Source organism: Ctenopharyngodon idella, chromosome 13 (assembly GCF_019924925.1).
Source record: "Ctenopharyngodon idella isolate HZGC_01 chromosome 13, HZGC01, whole genome shotgun sequence".
In the NCBI taxonomy this organism is placed as follows: domain Eukaryota; kingdom Metazoa; phylum Chordata; class Actinopteri; order Cypriniformes; family Xenocyprididae; genus Ctenopharyngodon; species Ctenopharyngodon idella.
Genome location: NC_067232.1, coordinates 5,159,935 through 5,182,028, shown reverse-complemented (window position 1 = coordinate 5,182,028; position 22,094 = coordinate 5,159,935). Strand labels below are relative to the sequence as shown.

Sequence of the window (22,094 nt, the reverse complement as noted above, 5' to 3'; positions counted from 1 at the left end):
CTATAAATCGAAATAATCCCCAAAACTATGTCATTCGTTTGTGCTACGTTTGTGCTGATTTGTGCCGCAAAAACGAACGTTTGTGCTGGTTTGGTGTTCGAGATATTGAGCATTATTTTTTTGGTCGTGTGACGTCATTCTCCACCCCATGTCGTTCAAATCGCTTCAAACCGGTGCCATTTGTTTGTGCTCGATTTGTGCTAGTTTGTGCCGTTAAAATAAACACTGTAACTGTTTTCCTTCCACAGATATAACAAATATAATTTGGGAGTTGTGACATCACACTCCACCCCATATTGTATATTATTTTGCACAGTAAAAAAAAACATTTCCCAGATTTGGGACTAATAAGCTATATCCGATTGGTTTTTCTTGTAAGATGCTTAAAGGTTTAGGTCATGCACAAGAGAAAACCTCTTCCGGAAGCTGTTGAGTTTTTGTTTAAAACAAGCTAAATAATATGCCAGTGGGGTAAGCAAAATAATCTTATTTCAAACCGAAAACAAGATTATTTTGCTTACCCCATTGGCAGATTATTAGCTTGTTTTAAGCAAAAACTCACTTAATTTTTATTTATTTTTTCTGAAAAACAAGTCAATAATTTTTACTTGTCTAGAAAATGCTTCTTAATTTAATTTTTAGATATTTGGACTGGACAAGACAAAAAATCTAAGTAAGAAAAGCATTTTTGCTGTCGGCCAATACTGTTAATGACACCAATATATTCTGCATCCCTACTCAAGAATGACTCCATACTTCAACATTTTATTGCTTTGAAAGTTTGTTTATTCTCTCTGTCCCTGAGAAAAATCTTGTCATGTTACATTTAAAACTTGGATTGAAAAAGAGAATTATGGTTTGGGTTTAGTAGGTTATTTTTAAACTAGGGGTGCGTGCGACGGTTCAGATTACTCACGGTAATGCACTCGAATGTTTAAATTGGCAATTCTTAAATGAGTTTAGTTTAAACGCAGATAGCAACGTGTGCTGTTCAGGTCTCACCTGCGCTCACGCGCTACCTGGGTGATGACGGCGTAAATGACTGGTCATATAGAGCATACGGCACTCGCGTTGAACAAAGTTTAGGGGAAGCCAGAATGCGTATCCATCGACAGAAACATACATTAGCCTAACTCTGTCTGTTTTATTTATTTTCTACAAACCATATTATAGATGCGTATGCGTCGTCTGATATGAGATGAACCGCGGTGCAAGTGCGTGCCGAACCGAGTGTGCAGAACGGTACGGTTCGATTTTTTACAGAGAACCATTTCACCCCTACTTTAAACAAAGCAATCCAAATATTTTAACAGTATGGGATAGTTTTCCAACTCTTGTGTTTTTCCAACTCTAACTTTGCCATGTGTACCACATAAAGGGACTCTTCCATTGTTTTACAGTAGAGTTGTTTTTGGAGCTCTCTCTGAGACTTTGGTGCTGTCGCCATCCGGCAGTCGTTTCTTACTGTGAAATGACCCGAATCCTATCCCTTTCAGTGAAGTAGATATCATTTATCAAGATAAATGCACACCATTGTCTTTGTGCCATTAAATCTGTATCAGAAAAAATGAGTTCGCTTTACACTTTTTTTTGTACTTCCATTTCTTTGAAAAACAGGAAAAAAGTCGGCACACCAAAGCTCCAAAAAATAGGCAAAACTTATTTAATGTAAGACTCACACCGGGTTACGTTTTGAGCACGCAGGTTCTTCATCAGACGACGAGCACCCATTTTTGAGCATATTTCTGCTGGTGATGTGCGTGCTTTTGTTTTGATTTTACTTCCATTTCTTTTAACTTATTTTCTATTTTTATGTCTTAGTGATGACTGAGTTTGACACCTTCTGCTTTTTATTGCTGATAGGAGATTTGAAGACATAATATATTTACATTTGGTCCAATGTAACTTTTTTTTGTGTGGTTTATTGTGTGACTAAAACAGTCAGGCGCCTCTACAGTGGTTATCACCTCTCAAGAAACTGTGTCCTTAGGATCTAGGATTTAGATAAGTTATTTTGTACTTATGGTTGGCTTCAAAATATATTTGACTAAATTGTTCAAATTCATCGCAAACAACTGCAAAAGTCATGGAAATTCATTTCAAAGTTGTGTTAAATCGTTTTGTCTTGCTTATATCAATCGCTTGCCTTGCCTTTGTAGAAACACCTCAGAGAGATTTTAAGGTTGACCTAGTTATTTAGTCATGTAAAAATAACAAGGTCCAAATTCAATAGACCTGACACGGTAGGGATTCAACAACTCAACATCTACTCATCCCACTCACACAAAACTCAGCAACAGTACCTTTGTTTTGACACCCGGTCTCCTTTTGTGTGTGGCTCAAGGCTGGTATTCCATTCAGCCTGACAATCACTCTGTTACAAAACCTTGTGTACTGTACTCCCAACAGGCAGTTCTAGCAGCCCATTCATTTTACAAGATACCTTTTGGCCAAAATTATAGCATGCATGATAGAAAAAGGATTCACAAAAGGTATTATGAAAATTTCAGTGAAAACATTTGTTGAATGTGGCAGAGAAATGTTGATACCATTCAGTATTTATTATTGTTTTACATTAATACACACACACACACACACACACATATATATATATATACTGTATATATACATATATACTGTATATATACAGTGTACAGTTGTGCTCAGAATTATTGGCACCCCTGGTAAATATGAACAAAGAAGCTTGTAAAAATAAATCTGCATTGTTAATCCTTTTGATCTTTTATAAAAAAATAAAAAAAAATCACAAAAATCTAACCTTTTATTGAAGTAAAAGAATTGAAAATGTAGGGAAAATCTCTTTATGAAATAAATGTTTTTCTCCAAAACACGTTGGCCACAATTATTGGCACCCTTTTATTCAATGCTTTTCGCAACCTCCATTTGCCAAGATAACGGCTCTGAGTCTTCACCTATAATGCCTGATGAGTTTGGAGAACACCTGACAAGATATCAGAGACCATTCCTTCATACAGAATCTCTCCAGATCCTTCAGATTCCCAGATCCATGTTGGTGCTTCTCTTCAGTGCACTCCACTCATTTTGTAAAACATTTTCAGCTGGTTAAACTTAGAAATGAAAGTTCACCTGCTGCCTTAAAAATGTGAGTTAACTCAACTAAACATAAGTTAACTCAACTTGAAGATAATCTTTGTTTCAACTCACAAATAGTCAAGACAATGCATTACTTTAAGTTTAAATTTTAGCTTAAAGTAATGCATTGTCTTGACTATTTTTGAGTTGAAACAAAGCTTATCTTCAAGTTGAGTTAACTCACATTTTTAAGGCAGCAGGTGAACTTACATTTCTAAGTTTAACCAGCAGGTCAGGGGACTGGGATGACCATGGCAGAAGCTTCATTTTGTGCTCAGTGACACATTTTTGTGTTTGTTTTGATGTTTGTTGTGGATCATTGTCCTAATGGATGATCCAACTACGGCCCATTATAGTCTTCCTTTTTCATGATTCTTTCGACCCTGACCAGATTCTCAGTTCCAAACGAAACAGTATGCATCATTTTCCTCCAGGTTGTCCTTGACAAACTTTAGTCTAGCTGGGAGATGTCTCTTCTTCAGAAGATTTTTTCTTTCTCAGGAACCTCGCAGTCTATTTCTGTGCAATTCTCTAATGACTGTCTTCATTGTGACATCAATCCCAGACTTGGCTTACTTAATCACCAGTGTCTTGGCAGATACTGCTCTTTAGAAATCTCTCTCACTAGTTTAGTTTCCAAAGGTTTTGAAATCTTTCGCTGCCTTCCTCTGCCAGTCTTGTGTGGGTCTCTTCAAACTTCTTGATAATACTTCTCATGGCAGTTCTTGAGACTTGAAAACGCTTTGATAAACGTATATATCCTTCTCCTCCTTTGTGAGCATTAACAATTCTTTTTCTCAAGTCTAAACTAATTTCTCTTGTCTTTGCCATGATGACAGTACATATTATTTTGCTAATTTTTGCAAGATAGTAATTCTCAGTTTAAAGTGCAATTTAAAGGCTTAGAGGATTCATTTGGTTAATTTAGGCAAGTTAGGTTAATTAGGCATTCAATTTATTCAATACCAAAAAGTATATAAACAAATTGTCAAATTGTCCCCCGTTTCTCTTGAAGCCAATATGGAAGTGACTTAAACTGCAATTCATCAACTGGCTGCTAGGCAAAAAACATGTTTACAGTCTGGAACAAATTGTGGTTTTAGTCTATATTAAAGCAATTAAGCCCCAAGAAGCCATGGTTTACAGTGAATTTATAACCACTAAGGGCGTTGCCTAAAACCCCCAGCTGGTAAACCACGGCTTCACAGGGCGTATTGCTTTTATAAAATGGTTACCACACAATACAAATATTAAAGTGCCCCTATTATGGATTTTTGAAAATTACCTTTCATGTAGTGTGTGACATAGCTCTAAGTGAATGAACACATCCTGCAAAGTTTTAAATCTGAAAGTGCACCTCTCTCAAAAGTAAGAGTCGACTCTGAGTCAATTAAACGAGTCTTTTGTAAAATGAATCCTAAGCTGTTTCGTTGTGACGTCAAAACGAAACATTAGCATATTGCCCACCCACTTATTGCGCACACAGACACCAGGGAAAACATTGAAGAAACAAAGTCAAACACTGCCAATATGTGAAGAATCAGTGGTTAAAGTCCCCGTGAACCGGAAGTTGCCAAGGACTTTTACCCAGTGTTGTGACGTATTTCCAAGTGAAACGGAATATTGAATATTGAGGGCAGGGTTTTACTTTAGCGCTCCTCCTCTCCATTTCTCGCTCATAGCAGACTAATGGTTGGAGGGGAGTGGTTTAAGCGTTTTCAACCCAAGCCATCAAACTGACGTCATCAGTGAAGGAATGGCATTCCAGACGGGAAGTAACTTTTCAGATTTTGATTAAAGATTTAAGATTTCTGTGTATTAACTTACACGGATTGATTGTTCAGCACAAGACTAGTAATATGCGCTAACAAAGTAAATAGGGTCAATTTTGATTTCATGATGCCTTTAAAGTTCATCTTTACAACGATACCACAGCAGTATAGCCCGAATCTTGTGCTGTGTTCCTGTCATTTTACTGACGACTGCTTCTTCAACCTAAATGCGTTCAACGAGGGATTTGCAAGCCGGTTGTTATTGTAGGATGGGTCAGTACCCAGTTTATTTGGACCAGCTTCTTCCTCCTCCGAATTACAACCTGTAAGTATGATTAATATTTGTTGATGTTATGTTCTCTGTAGCATGCACAATACGTATTTAGTTGTGTACGCTCCGTGCGGCTTGTAGGTCTCCGGCTAACCAGCTAATAGCAATATGTGTTCGCTGGCAATTGACCGTTCACAAAGACCCGCCTCCTTTAGTTACTGTTGCTATGTCCGACAATGCTACTCTCACGCCACACATCATGTTCTCACACAGTGAAAAATACATCACAGAGCAAAGAGGACACTGACAACGTATCAACAGACAAGACAGAGCAGGTTACTTTTGATATGAAACAAAGTCTCAAATTTCAACTTTCTGTCATTTTAAAAGAAATTTAAACAATAAATACCGTTTTGTGGCTCTTTAATGTGTCGTGACAGATTGCTGTAGCACCTCAGATCAAGCGGCTCATGAACCGATCATCTATTTTTACTAATTAATTTATATCATCAAATAAACAGGAATGAACCACATTTCAACCACAGAAAGACGTCAGTACACATCATTTTTCAAGTTTAAGTCCATCAACGTTAATACTAACTCCTCTGACTGCTTTATCGGACAAAATGGCGGATTCAGCGTTATGATTGGTTAGATTGCCTGTCAATCAAACTCCTGGCGAAGGGTCCAATGTCTAGAAATGTGTCAAATGTTTGTTGTTGTTATTACTTGGAGTTATGATAAAGAATGGAGCAATATGTTGGTGTACAACTGCAGTGCTTTATCAATATGTTTCTGCGTTGGGCTAACGCATATACCATGACTGTTAGTGTGTTTACCACCAAACTGTGGGCTAGGTTCGCTAACATAAACACAAAGCAACTTATTTCCTCAGAGTCTTTATTTTTAGAACAGAGCGGAGCACCATCATTATTATAATACAATGTAAGTGATGCAAGCACTGTATACTGTAGGCTTCGTTGAGCGAATAAGGTAAAAATAAATGCATATTATAAGATTATTATTATATTGTTTTTTGACCTTGCATGCTTGTAAACTTGTTGTTAGGGACTCCCAAAACAAAAATAGGAACCTTTCAAATGCCATAATAGGGGCACTTTAAAGCCAAAAAATATGTATCAATGCAACTTTCATGAAGTAAAATCACTAAAAGCTTTCCTTCCGTTGGAAAAAAAATAGTCCCTGACGGTGAACAGCAACAGTCACATTTATTACACCATTAGATGGCGGCAAAGATTGTCTTTATGAGCGAGTCACTCAGTCGCAAAGACTTTTATATAACTTGTGAACAAGGAACAAGATGCAAATGACAAATGCTTTCACTAATGCTGTCAGTGTCAGCAAGGCACGGGAAAGCATTTTAAATGTTAAAAGGACAAGATCGCAGCAGATATTCAAACAAATTTTTTATTATGAACATAGATAGGACTGACCTGAAGGAAAATGCTAAATCTGAATGCAGGTCACTCGATATCTCTCTCTCACAATAATCTTCTACATAATGCAGTAAGCTTCAATGAACAAAATCAATTGAGAACAAACATATGTTTACGTTGCAAAGACAGACGCAGCAACATACACACTCGGTGGCACATCGATACTTATGTAATGCGGTCAGATGTGTTTTCAGGAATTTTACAACGGCTTCGAACACGGCTCAACCAATCAGAATCAAGGGCCGGAACTATCCATTTTATAAAGCTAATTTTGCCCTTCATGACAACTGTGAGGTGGGTGATTTTTTTTATTTTTATAATTCATCCGTTTAAATTATATTAAGCCTTGTAAAACAGTTCCTGTCCTTGATTCTGATTGGTCAATAGCTGTGTTTTATTCACAATAAAACACGGCTATGACCGCTTCACCCAACGGTTCTGTGTATCACTACACAACACCCTTAGCAACCACTCTTAGCAACGTAAACTGAATTGAAGTTTACTGTATTATGTAGAACTAGAAGAGTATTGTGAGAAAGAGATCGAGTGAGCGAGTTTATTACCTGCATTCAGAATTAGCCTTTTCCTTCAGGTCAGTCCTATGTTCATAATAAAAAACCTGTTTAAATGTCCGATGTATTATCTTGTCCTTTTAACAGTTAAGGGGTTTTCCCGTGACTGACGGCGCTAGTTAAAGCATTTCAGTTGCGTCTTGTTCCGTGTTCACAACAATTCAGTCTTTTCAATGTAAAAGTCTTTGTTACTGACTGACACACTCTTAAAGACAGTCTTTGCCGCCAACAAATGGCGGCTTCGTGTCATGTCTAACAACGCCCTTCAGCCGTGACTTATTCACGATACAGCACAGCCTCTCCTACCTTATTGCTTACTTAAAGTTAAGCATAATTAAGGTCACGGCCACTTGAGTGACAGGTGGATTGCTGCTGCTGTCACCATTAGTCATTTGTCTGCTGCCGTCATGTCACCACCGCTCCACCCACGTCCCGCCTCTTTGCCCAACAGCTGGCTTTAGGTTTCAAAAATGCTCTTCAGAAACCAACAGGTGACGTCACAGACACTACATCCATATTTTTTTACAGTCTATGTTTATAACTCATCTGAACTCATTTCATATTTGATGATCTTTACATGGTTATTGAACGAAACTGAATCAACACTGAACTGATCTCAGCTGAACTCAGATGAATTGAATTATGTTTGCATCATTTAATAATTATTTTCTTGTTTATCACTGTAAAGCTGCTTTGAAAGAATCTGTATTGTATGAAGAAGTATATAAATGTGACTTGTATAACAAAGGTGACTTGACTTATGCTGATTTGAGTATTGCATCACACTGCAAAATATCAATGTGCTGTTATGAAGAAATTTTCCATATTGATTTTTTCACAGGTGTTTTACCCGTATTTTGAATTACGCATTACATTGTGTTTCAGGGTTAAAGGAAATGTCTGTAAACTTAACATATAATATTCTGACACAAATTTACCAGTACATTTCCTTGTTTTTCTACTGTGTTTTTTCTTACAGCATAAAAATCCTTAAATATGAGATCATTTACTTGAGAAGCAACACTGCGTAAGATTTTAAAACTCTATTGATTTTATCTCTAAGTGTATTAGAGATCATTTTAAAGATACAATCTATGAAAACAAGTCCTTAAGTCTTATGCAGCATTGCTTCTCAAGTAAATTTATCTTTAAACTGGAAAGCTTAGCAGCACATTAACATCAGATTGAAATCAGTTTCTTGTGCACAGTATGATAAGTGAGAGTAAACATGCATCCTCTCTCAATGTAATCTTTCTTATTGCTAGACTCCTTTTCCGTCACAGTACCATCCGGTCCTGTCCTCGTGGTCCGGGGAGCAATGGCTTTTCTTTCCTGCGAATTCAAGCCAGACTCTAACATCTCCAATCTTGTGATCACCTGGCAGCGGGAAGAAGATGCACAAGTGGTCCACAGCTTCTACTACCAGAAGGACCAGCTCGATCGACAAAGCCCAGATTATTTCAACCGTACAAAGTTAAACCACAATGAACTTGCTAAAGGAAATGCATCTCTGAGTATATCGAATTTTGGACTGAAGGATGCAGGGAAGTACTTGTGCACAGTGAGCAATGCCAAGGGAACTGGTAAAGGAGTGTTAGAACTGGTTTACGCGGGTATGCCAAACGTTATTTTAGTATTTTTAACATACTGTTATAGGTTTTATTAATATTTTGAATTAGTTGGTATTTTATATTTTGTTTTTAATTTTAAAGTTTTAGTGATTTTTGTTGTGCGATTTTGTAATTTGTTTTAGCTTTTTTTTTTTTTTTTTATGTCTAAATAGTTTTTATTCTATTTCAGTTTTAGTTACTTTATTACATTGTTAAATTAAATAAAAATGAGATATGTTGCCTTGGCAACTAGCTGAAATAAAATAAGTTTAAGTTTTTATATTTTATGTCAAGCAAGTTTTTGAATGGTTTTAGTTAAAGGTACACTATGTAACAGAAGAACATTGGGTCTCATTCGCTAAGCATGCGTTTGCACAAATTTATGCATGAAATCTGAGTACGAACATTTTCGCGAACAAATCATGATTCACCAAAAACCTCAAAATGTATTCTAAATTTATATAAATGTATAAATTTGTATAAATGTAGGAAAAAACAAAAAGCAACTTAGGGGCTGTTCACACAGAACACGTCCAATGCGGTAGAAGGAAGTTTTCGATCGTTACGCTCGCATCTTTTGCAGCGCCTCGCACATGAGCGCTGTGTTTTTAATACGCAGTGTCCAGTTAAAAAAATTTCAACTTTTACATGCAGCGTTGCTCATCAATGTCAGTTCCAAAACAGTGGACCAATCAGAAGAACTTGGAGGCGGGGCAAGCATTGCAAGCTTCTGTTTACAGGTTGCAAGTTGTTCGTTTGTTCGTTATTGCATCATGTCTCAAAAGCGCGTCTCGAGACCCTCGCGATCTGCGCTGCGCTTTTTTAAAAACCATTCCTGACCGCTGCCTCTTGCGTTTTTAGTCTGCAGAGAGTGGAGTGACAAAAGGCTGTAAAGGAAAGGTTGTGCGGAAAGCCCTTATATGGAGATGGTTTGGGTGTGTCTTATGCAAATTACTAACCTTCTGCATGCGGCCGCTCCACATTCACTAACATTAGAACGAGATTAAGAACAAATTTATATGCGTATATGTCTTGTGAATTGGGCAGAGATTTTTCGTGAGGAAAATCTCCTGTAAGTACAAATACACAATAATCCACACAATTATTAGTGAATGAGACCCATTGTTTTGGTGGTCCTTCGGCTCTGCCTGACTGTGCTGATGAATATGAATATGGTTATCGTACTGCTCATAAAATATTCACTACTAACCAGTTTAGATGGAAAGTATGTTAACCTGACTAGCTGAAGATGTTACTGTAGCTTTACCCATTAATTTATTAATAAATTCCAGCACAGTGCTACAACAACCATAAAGAAATGACCCTTCACAATGGATAATGCTTTACAATGAACTCTGTTTGAGAGTTACATATGGCAATTTATCTGTTCAATGAAATGCCTTACTCTCCTGTAATAAAAACGTCATCTCGGCGTCACTTTTACAACATTTAAAATCCTTCAGTTCTCAGCATCTCTGAAAAGTCAAGCTAGTGTTGAATCTGGTTTTATTATGAGCTCTGTCGCGTTATCTTTTTGCCAGCAGACTATCCTGTCTAGCATTTTTTTTAAAACAAGTGATTTCCCAGCCCGGAGGTTTGAGGTTTAGTATGCTTCATGTAAACCTTTCTTGCATGTGACAACCTGTGCCACTCCCTTACCAGACGCACTTCAAAGTAGCCAGGAGCAGCTTTTCTCTAATTAAAGATATGACGAGACAAGCACAGGCGAGGGATGTATGTGCAAAATTTTCCAAAAACCATCCTGACGGCTCTAAATAAACACTTATAATAGGCTTACCATAGTGAATCAGTGTAAGAAAAAACTAATTCTGGAAGAAGGATTGATGATAGATTGACTCATTATTTTAATGTTAATTTTGAACAACAAAAAAAGTTACATAGTGTACCTTTAACTATAACTCTGCCAAGCACTAGTCACCATTCAAATTAAAGCAATAGTTCTATAACAATTTATCACCCTTATGTTGTTCCAGACCTTTGTTGTAATGTTTTTGGTAACCCAAAATGAGAAAATGGAACTTATGAGGGTGACAGGAGTTTCTTTTTTTAGTGTAAACTATTGCATGGACTCTCCCACTTTGTAATATTACAATTTGCTTGTATTCTGTAATGCATGTACCAAGTCATACAGATTTTGACTTATAATAGTTAGATGTGAGTGAATGTATTTGATTCGGTAAATCATTGTATGCGTGTTTTGTGTCTTCAGCCTTCTTTTCCGAGCCAAGGTTAAGCATCCATCTCAGATCCTCCGATGTGACGGTTCAATATGAGATGGAGGGCTACCCGAGGCCAGAGGTCATGTGGCTGGGGTCGGGGGGTCAGAATCTCTCTGACCACCAGGAGGTCTCGTCTGCATCAGATGGAGGGCTGTACTACTTAAAAAGCTGCTACATAACCCAGAATCCAGTGTTCAATATCACGTTTACTCTAAAAAACCCTACTGCACATCAGGAGCTACAGAGGCATGTTATCCTCAGCTATGGTAAGTAGTTTCAGGGAAAAAATTATTGCATGGATCTTTGGGATACTTGTTTCTATTTGATCAATCATTTGATTCATTGTGTTTCCAACCACTGTTACAAAAATATTATGATATGATGGATTTTTAGAAAAAGTTTGGGGTGGGTATGATTGTGAAATCTTCAGTCACATGATCCTTCAAAAATCATTCATATATGCTGATTTGCTCAAGAAACATTTCTTATTATTATCAATGCTGAATCAGACAGCTCACACAATTATAGTCATTCACAAGTATCAGCTGGGATTCAACAACAGCATATCTTGATTCTGTGAAACATAGTTACTTAGCAGAAACAAAGCAACCTTGGAGTCCGTTTCCAGGCCTTTCCGCTCTCTAACATCTCTCCAGCGCTGGAAAGTTTCCCCAATATTAACACTGGTCTTAGCTCTTGCCTGATCGTAACCCTTCTTTTTCCATTTATATTTCATTTATATTTCTCTGACCTTTTCCTCTTTAATATCTCTCTTTCTACAAATGTCCCGCTTGCTCACTTTCTCTCCTCCCCCATCATGATTGGACACGTCCCCTACTGCTGATTGGCTACAGGTGTGTGGATGCACTCCATGGATTGGTCCGATCCACTTTGTTTTATCTCCTATTTATACAGCCAGGACTATGTACAAACACAGAAAAAAATCAACACACACAGAACAGACATCTATAGCAAATATTGTTTGATTAGGTGTTGATTTTAATTTTCAACAGCGTTTCTCAGAAATCGCTTACTGCACCATTAATATTTTTGTGGAAACCGTGATACATTTTTTTTTTTCCAGGATTTTTTTTTTTTTTTTTTGATGAATGGAAAGTTCAAAAGTACAACATTTATTTGGAATAGGCTACAGCACGTGAATTCATCCATTTGTACCGAAATACATGTGACCGGTGAACTGGGAGAAGAATAGAGTGAGCTTTATAGTTACTTACACAATGTGTATCTGATATGAATGAACGCCGGCAAATTATTTGAATGGATTGTTATTGCTGCTTCCATAGACATCAGTGTATATTTCATTGGCTGTTGCGTCGCGACACGTGACACCACAGGATATCGAGTCGGCTGACAGCTCCAGATATTTAGCATGCTACATATTTGTCTGGCGTCAACTAGCCTCTTTGAGGCTACTCGTTGAGTAGTTCACACATAAAGATTGGCGAGCACCGATCACCCGCTGATTTTCCCCCGATCACAGCCCGTTAACTTGCAAATCAGGCTTAAAGTCCTGTAGTGTGAACTTGGCATTAATCAACTCTTGGTTTGGGCCAAATTCTGAGCTCGGAGCCTTCCGAGCCAAACATTGGAACTGAAACTGATGTCAGAATAAACAAAAACATGAAACACAAACACGAAACTCCATTGTCATTGGTGAATCCAGCCAAGCTTGAACCAGCCGTGTCATCATCAGAGCATGAGAATCTACCCAGAATGAGTCAGCCATCAAAATACAGCTCTTGCGTGAACTTCAGCATTGCGTGATACTATTTCAAAGTGATTTCCATCATTTTTACAAATAATAAATTGTATTTACCTGTGAAAACAAACCTGGAAAGAGACGTGAGGCTTTGAGGAGAAAAACGAGAGATTCTTCATGCATTCCAGTGAACTATTAATGGGATATATCGTAAATTATATCGGGAGAACAGACCACAAATTTGCAGTATATGTTGTCCTTTTTCATACTATTACAGCAGTATGCAAAGGGACAAAAGAAAATAATTATGAGGATAGAAAGCAGCGACTGAAAAGAGCTCTTGCCATAGATATTCTTGTTATAACATGTTACGTTAAAATACCAAGCCTTACGTTATTCTCATGATGTCTGAAAATAAAACATGAAAGAAAAATTGACAGCTCATTCAGTCAAACTGACAGATTAGCTTTATTTGTAGGGCAACCTTATGATTTGAAACGATTAGTTTCAGTCTTTTTAAATGGAAGTTCCCCAAACCGGAAGTGCAACCCATAATTCGAAATGCAGTAGGCTAGTCAGGAATAAGGTGGATACAAAATTTCTAATTGCCATGCACTGCTTCAAGTCAAATGCCTATTGGTCTGCGCAACGCTGTGTGAAATCAAACACACCTAACGATTCTTGCACCTGGCATTGTAATCAGGCACACAAGAAGGTCATGCTGTATGGGGGTAGATTTGTAGCTAATCTCCAAATAAACAGATTATGATCCACAAATAAATGTAAAGATATTCACAAATGAATAGAATGAGATCCACAAATATATGTTAGGAGTTTCACAAAATTAAATAAATTCACAAATAAATAAAATAAGATTTGCTAATAAAAAACATATTCACAAATATGTTTTTATGTCACAAGCACAACTCTGCCTGCATTTATTTGTGAATCGCCACCTGTACATTTGTGAATTGCTTTCTGTGCATTTGTGGATCGCTGCATGCATTTGTGGATTCTGAAACAATTCTAGCATCACGACTGCAGACAAATCCACAAATGGGTCGACTCCACCCACCGACTACTCAAGCCAATCAGATAACTTCCACGTTGCGCTGACCAATCACAGCACACTTTCACTACAACCAATCACGTTTTGCTTTACAATCGGGGCGGGAACTTATTGGAAAGACTCTGAAAGGAGCTCCGTACTATTCCACCATGGGCGCCTCGTTCGTATTGAGCTGAAGTGCTGTTTGTGTGATAAAAACACCCCGTTTACAAAATGTAACAGACTTTATTGTGACTAATCTTTTAATTTGTTTTGTACATATTTTTGTGGGTGTAATTATATATAAGGTCTGCATTATCCGTCTTACAAGAAGGGGGCTCTTATTTTGACGGGTATTATGGTCTGAGTGTTACTGATCACTGCAGTAATGAACAAGGCTATGCACTAATTATGATCATTCACAGATCCCCAGCTATAACACGTCTTCCTGACGCGAGAGGCGCAGCACGGCGCGATGCAGCAAATAGAAGGCTTTATAATCATTATAAACAAACAGATTGCATTATTAGTGTCCATGCAAATGCAGCTATACTGTCTACAAGCGGCGCAGTGAGAAACGACGAGTCAGTGGCAGTAAACGGAGGTCCCGTTCTACAGTAGCTATAATACCACACTTGCACAATATAATATTGTATAATACCAAATATGAGCCTGAGTGAGCATCAGTGATGTACCAGTACGAGCCTCGGCATCACTGCAGCTATGGTTTTGGATAATACAAATAAAGAGGTTGCAATGCTGAAAAATAAATTTTTTGTATTTATTTTGGATGCTGTAAATAACTTTTACAATAAAAAACGATTAAGTCTGATTCATCTGAAATATTTGCGTGATCAAGTGTTTGACAGCTGGACATTTTACTTTTAAATTATCTATAGGCTATGTAATTCAATAACCTGTCACATTTAAAAAGTCTGTATCTTCTCTACAAACAATGGTAACGTTAAAACGTTTAATTAATGTTTAAAATATTATTTAAGGGCCTGTTTATGTTTAATAGCTGGTTTGCTGCTCATATCCGTCGATGTTTGATTGATAAACTGGGAAATGCTGTTGTTATGTGACGACAGTTTAATCTATTTTGCAAACTCGCGTGTTTATCACAAGGTTAAATCCAGTTAGATAAGTAAATAGCTAATTATTGAGGCTTTTTGTTCAATCTTGAATAACGTGACGCTTCCATAACGCATTTGTATCCATGATACCGTTGTTGTTGTTCCCATAACAGAGAGCACTGTTTCTCTTGCATTTTTAAATGGCGCATAAAATATAATAGTTTGGCTTGGCTTGACACACAGTCTAATGGTCTAACGAAATGTAAATTTTAAACCTCTTTTTACTGTATCACTGTTTAAGAACCCTCTACTTCCTTTCTAAGCCAATGCAGGACGAGACCGCCCCCGATTGTAAAGCAAAACGTGATTGGTTGTAGCGAAAGTGTGCTGTGATTGGTCAGCGCAACGTGGCCATTATCTGATTGGCTTGAGTAGTCGATTTGTCTGCAGTCGTGACGCTAGAATTGTTTCAGAATCCACAAATGCGTGAGGTGATTCTCAAATACACAAAGCAATTCACAAATGTACAGGTGGTGATTCACAAATAAATGCAGGCAGAGTTGTGCTTGTGACATAAAAACATATTTGTAAATATGTTTTTTTTTATTGGCAAATCTCATTTTATTTATTTGTGAATTCAATTAATTTTTGTGAAACTTCTAACATATATTTGTGGATCTCATTCTATTCATTTGTGCATATGATTATTTTTTTGTGACTATCTTTACATTTATTTGTGGATCATAATCTGTTTATTTGGAATTTTGCTACAATTCTACCCCCATACTGTTGTGTCAGAAACATTTGCCATTCCTCAGTAAAGTCCCTTTAGCATTTGCTTTTTTGTTGCCTTTTTTTTTATCTGCATAGTGTGTGCAGCTTGAATCCAGCACACAGCAATATCTAATGTGGAGTAAACAGCATTGTTGTGGTATTGCCGAGAGCAAATCTCATGATTAAATGACAGACTACTTCAAAAAATTCCCCCAGATCCGGCGCCAGACACAAACAGATACAACGTAGGAGTCGTAAGCACTGGACGTAGCCTACTGAAGCAGTCTGAAACACACGTCGCAGGGCTCGATAGGGCTTGTCCGGAACAAGTGGATTATGTAAAGGAGCAAGTGAAAGAGAATTTTAAGCCTAGCCGGATTAAAACGACAATAACAAAAATAACAAGGGAATAATGATTCTGCATTCATTTAGTCTAAGTGGCGATCGATAGTGCATAACATAATGTACTGACGCCAACAAGGTTGCGCAGTTGAGGCGCTCGCGCTGCCTCTCGAGGAGAAATCGAAACAAATGAGCGCAGCAGACACAAAGAAACTCAGTTAACATACTGCCAGTAGCGGCTTCTGGCCAAAAATTTAGGTAGGGCAGATTCTGGGTCTTAGCGCTAGTTTATGATAACCATTTTGTAAGCTTTATTCTAATCGCTGAACACAGACACATACAGGTGCTGGTCATATAATTAGAATATCATCAAAAAGTTGATTTCACTAATTCCATTTAAAAAATGAAACTTGTATATTATATTCATTCATTACACACAGACTGATATATTTCAAATGTTTATTTTTTTTAATTTTGATGATTATAACTGACAACTAAGGAAAATCCCAAATTCAGTATCTCAGAAAATTAGAATATTATTTAAGACAAATACAAAGAAAGGATTTTTAGAAATCTTGGCCAACTGAAGAGTATGAACATGAAAAGTATGAGCATGTACAGCACTCAATACTTAGTTGGGGCTCCTTTTGCCTGAATTACTGCAGCAATGCGGCGTGGCATGGAGTCGATCAGTCTGTGGCACTGCTCGGGTGTTGTAAGAGCCCAGGTTGCTCTGATAGTGGCCTTCAGCTCTTCTGCATTGTTGGGTCTGGCATATCGCATCTTCCTCTTCACAATACCCCATAGATTTTCTATGGGGTTAAGGTCAGGCGAGTTTGCTGGCCAATTAAGAACAGGGATACCATGGTCCTTAAACCAGGTACTGGTAGCTTTGGCACTGTGTGCAGGTGCCAAGTCCTGTTGGAAAATGAAATCTGCATCTCCATAAAGTTCAGCAGCAGGAAGCATGAAGTGCTCTAAAACTTCCTGGTATACGGCTGCGTTGACCTTGGACCTCAGAAAACACAGTGGACCAACACCAGCAGATGACATGGCACCCCAAACCATCACTGACTGTAGAAACTTTCCACGTTGCTTGAGGTCCAGTGTATTGTGTGCCTCTCCTCTCTTCCTCCAGACTCTGGGACCCTGATTTCCAAAGGAAATGCAAAATTTACTTTCATCAGAGAACATAACTTTCTACCACTCAGCAGCAGTCCAGTCCTTTTTGTCTTTAGCCCAGACGAGACGCTTCTGGCGCTGTCTGTTGTTCAAGAGTGGCTTGACACAAGGAATGCGACAGCTGAAACCCATGTCTTGCATACGTCTGTGCATAGTGGTTCTTGAAGCACTGACTCCAGCCTGCAGTCCACTCTTTGTGAATCTCCCCCACATTTTTGAATGGGTTTTGTTTCACAATCCTCTCCAGGGTGCGGTTATCCCTATTGCTTGTACACTTTTTTCTACCACATCTTTTCGTTCCCTTCGCCTCTCTATTAATGTGCTTGGACACAGAGCTCTGTGAACAGCCTCTTTTGCAATGACCTTTTGTGTCTTGCCCTCCTTGTGCAAGGTGTCAATGGTCATCTTTTGGACAACTGTCAAGTCAGCAGTCTTCCCCATGATTGTGTAGTCTACAGAACTAGACTGAGCCATTTAAAGGCCTTTGCAGGAGTTAATTAGCTGATTAGAGTGTGGCACCAGGTGTCTTCAATATTGAACCTTTTCACAATATTCTAATTTTCTTAGATACTGAATTTGGGATTTTTCTTAGTTGTCAGTTATAATCATCAAAATTAAAAGAAATAAACATTTGAAATATATCAGTCTGTGTGTAATGAATGAATATAATATACAAGTTTCACTTTTTGAATGGAATTAGTGAAATAAATCAACTTTTTGATGAGATTCTAATTATATGACCAGCACCTGTATTTGGCAGAATTCTAATGTCCTTGCGTTATTCAGCCTGAGGGTGGCGCTCTAATGATGATTGACAGACTTTAGTACACACGACAAACGCATAGAATGCCATCTTAGAATTAGTATTTATTGCGTCACATTCTACAAGTTGTGTAGGAATTCCAGTTTAGAAAACAGTCATGTCTATTCTCAGAAAAACAGAAAACACAACATAACTACTGTATAAACTAAAGGGTTTATACTCTCATTAATTTAATACGCTACTCCACATAGAAAGAACAGATATGCGAACTAGTTACTGATCTGATGCAGACACATATCTGAAGCGAACTGATATCGTCTTGGTCTGGAGCGAGGTTTACATGAGGTAACGTCACGTGGAAATAAAAGGGGCAGCCAGAAATCTGCCCCAATGGTTCTCTATGAGAACGCGCTGCAGTTCCATTTTTGTTGCAGAATACTGAACGCATTTATAATTTATTAATTCAGTATATATAGAGGTCTATGTTTGGATTAATAATTTGGATGAGCCGCGGCTACATACTGCGGTAAAAATTCAAAATGTGGAGTTTTTATATTTATAAGATATGATACAGTTAAGCAACATCACACGACCAAGAGTGCCGAATACCATCACGATTGAAAATGTGACACTGATTTCATTTGACAGTTCAATTAACAAGTAATTAATATTAAGTCATTTACATTTTAGACGCAATATTGACTGTTTTGTTCTATTTTAGCAGCGAAAATAGTTCAAACAAAGATCACAGCAGAACCATTGCGCGTCGGTCTCACAGTAACACTCGGGCTTTCGCCTAACGTTACCTCGCTGCTTTCTCCTGCCAACTTTGGAGGTCTTTGATTAAAGAAAAGCTGTATATCCATAGTCACTGTCACATGAGACAGCTCAGCATAAAAACAATGACAGCTAACGATTGTTATTTCAGGGAAATGTTGTTTTCCAGACAAAATAATTGGATGTTGTCTGGGTGTGTCATGCATCATAAACGTTATCCTTATTGTATTCCAAGTGTTATGAAACTATATGAAAGATTTGTTTGATGAACATCTAGTGAAACTGCTTTGACTGTGAGGTTCCTATAAGATGAGATTTTCAGAGCGCAGTAAGATCTTCTCGAATTTACCAAACAGTATACAAAAAACACGTGAAGCATGGAGGGACAACCAGTGGTAGAAATGGCATTATTTTGGAAACAAGTTAATTAGGTTGTCAGTGCAGGGCTTGACATGAACTTTTTTGCTCACCAGCCGTTGTGGACTGCGGTCAAATCCAAAATAAATGTCTGCCTGAATAATAATAATAATAATAATAATAATAAAACAGGCCTAAATAAATAAATATAAATGAAAATATATATATATATACAGGTGCTGGTCATATAATTAGAATATCATCAAAAAGTTCATTTTTTTATTATAAATTATTTTTAAAAATGAAACTTTCATATATTCTAGATTCCCTACATGTAAAGTAAAACATTTCAAAAGTTTTTTTTTTTTTTTAAATTTGATGATTAGAGCGTACAGCTCATGAAAGTCCAAAATCCAGTATTTCAAAATATTAGAATATTTCCTAAGATCAATCAAAAAATGGATTTGCAAAACAGAAAAGTTCAAGTTCTTTAAAGTATGTTCTTTTGTGCACTCAATACTTGATCGGCAGGACATATTACAGCAAATGACTTGCTCCTAGCACAAATTACTGCATCAGTGAAGTGTGGCATGGAAGTGATCAGCCTGTGGCACTGCTGAGGCACTATTGAGCCTTCAGATCATCTGTATATTGTTGGATCGACTGTTTCTCATCTTTCTCTTGAAAATATCCCATAGATTCAGGTCAGGCATGTTGGCTGGCCAATAAAGCACAGTAATATCATGGTCAGCAAACCACTTGGAAGTGGTTTTTGCACTGTGGGCAGGTGCTAAAGTCCTGCTGGAAAAGGAAATCAGCATCTCCATAAAGCTTGTCAGCAGATGGAAGCATAAAGTGCTCCAAAATCTCCTGGAAGATGGCTGCATTGACTTTGCACTTGATAAAACACAATGGACCAACACCAGCAGACGTCACGCCCCCCCCAAATCATTATTGACTTCAGAAACTTCACACTAGACTTCAAGCAGCTTGGATTCTGTGCCTCTCCAGTCTTCCTTCAGACTCTGGGACCATGATTTCAACATGAAATGCAAAATTTACTTTTATCTGAAAAAAGGACTTTCGACCACTGTTCACTGTCCAGTTCTTTTTCTCCTTAGCCCAGGTAAGATGCTTCTGACGTTGTCTCTGGTTCAGAAGTGGCTTGGTAGTCCTTTTCCTGAAGATGTCTGAGTGTGGTGACTCTTGATGCGCTGACTCCGGCTTCATTCTACTCATTGTGAAGCTCTCCCAAGTGTTTGAATCGGCTTTACTTGACAGTATTCTCAAGCTTGCGGTCATCCCTGTTGCTTGTGCACCTTTGCCTACCCAATTTCTTCCTTCCAGTCAACTTTGCATTTAATATGCTTTGATATTTCACTCTGTAAACAGCCACCCCATTCAGTAATGACCTTCTGTGACTTACTCTCTTTGTGGAGGGTGTCAATGATTGTCTCCTGGACCATTGCCAAGTCAGCAGTCTTCCCCATTAGTGTGGTTTCAAAGAACAAAAGATACCCGGAATTTATACTGTAGGGATGGTCATTTAATGAAACTCAAATGTAAATATTCTAATATTTTGAGATACTGGATTTTGGACTTTCATTAGCTGTACGCTCTAATCAACAAATTTAAAAAAAAAAAACTTTTGAAATGTTTTACTTTACATGTAGGGAATCTAGAATATATGAAAGTTTCATTTTTTTAAAATAATTTACAATAAAAAAACGAACTTTTTCACGATATTCTAATTATATGACCAGCACCTGTGTGTGTATATATATATATATATATATATATATATATAATCACAGCCCAATTTCACCTGAAAATGATAGTACACCTCGGACCCTGTCACTGTATGATATGCTGAATTCCAAAACAAAAGTCTCCCCGAGTAAATGAAAATAAAAAAGGCCTAAATAAATAAATATAAAATTTAACAAGCCAAAGTCACCTGAAAATGATAGTACACCTCACAGTCTGACACTGTCTGCTGCTAAATTCCAAAATAAAAGCCCTCCAACACTCATATATACAATGTTTTGTCCATACATTCTAAAACTAAGAAAAGTCCTAGTTTCCACAGACCAAATTCACCTCAGATGGGCAGTACATCTTCTCACGGTGTCAACTACACAGTTTCAGGACAGTCTGATGTTGTATTCCAAAATAAAAGCCTCCCAGACTTCATATATATGCACTGTTTTGTCTATACGTTCAGAAAATCATAAAAATAAAAGTTCTAGTTTCCACAAACCAAATTCACCTCAGATGGACAGTACACCTGCTCACGTTGTCAACTACATCGTTTCAGTACATTCTGATGTTGTATTTCAAAATAAGAGCCCAGCAAACTTCAAATATATGCTGTTTTGTCTATACATTCAGAAAATCATAAAAATAAAAATCCTAGTTTCCACTGACCAATTGCACCTCAGATGGAGATTACACCTTCTCACGGTGTCAACTACACTGTTTCAGGACATTCTGATGTTGTATTCCAAAATAGGAGCCCCCCAAAAACTCATATATATACATTTTTTTTGCCTATACTTTCAGAAAATCGTAAAAAGAAAAGTCCTAGTTTCCACAGAACAATTTAATTTCAGATGGGGTGTACACCTTATCATAGTGTCATACACCGTTACAGGACATTCTGATGTTGTATTCCAAAATAAGAGCCCCCCAAAACGCATGTACTGCGTATATTTGAAGTTTGGGGTGCTCTAATTTTGGAATACAACATCAGAATGTCCTGAACCGATGTAGTTGACACTATGAGAAGGTGTACTCTCCATCTGAGGTGAAATTGGTCTGTGGAAACTAGGACTTTTCTTTTTATGATTTTCTGAATGTATAGACAAAACAGCGCATGGATATGAAGTTTGGGGGACTTTTATTTTGGAATACAACATCAGAATGTCCTGAACTGATGTAGTTGACACTATGAGAAGGTGTACTCTCCATCTGAGGTGAAATTGGTCTGTGGAAACTAGGACTTTTCTTTTTATGATTT

At 37.5% G+C, this 22,094-nt stretch overlaps 1 protein-coding gene across 1 annotated transcript in view; it reads left to right on the top strand.

The window, feature by feature from the left end:
• The window catches only part of LOC127525392 (V-set domain-containing T-cell activation inhibitor 1), a 33,879-nt gene that overhangs the window by 5,844 nt on the left and 5,941 nt on the right, over nt 1-22,094 (top strand). The window contains exons 2-3 of the mRNA XM_051917927.1: nt 8,452-8,799; nt 11,027-11,302. Coding sequence (XP_051773887.1) covers nt 8,452-8,799; nt 11,027-11,302 — 624 coding nt within the window. The remainder of the gene's footprint in view (nt 1-8,451; nt 8,800-11,026; nt 11,303-22,094) is intronic.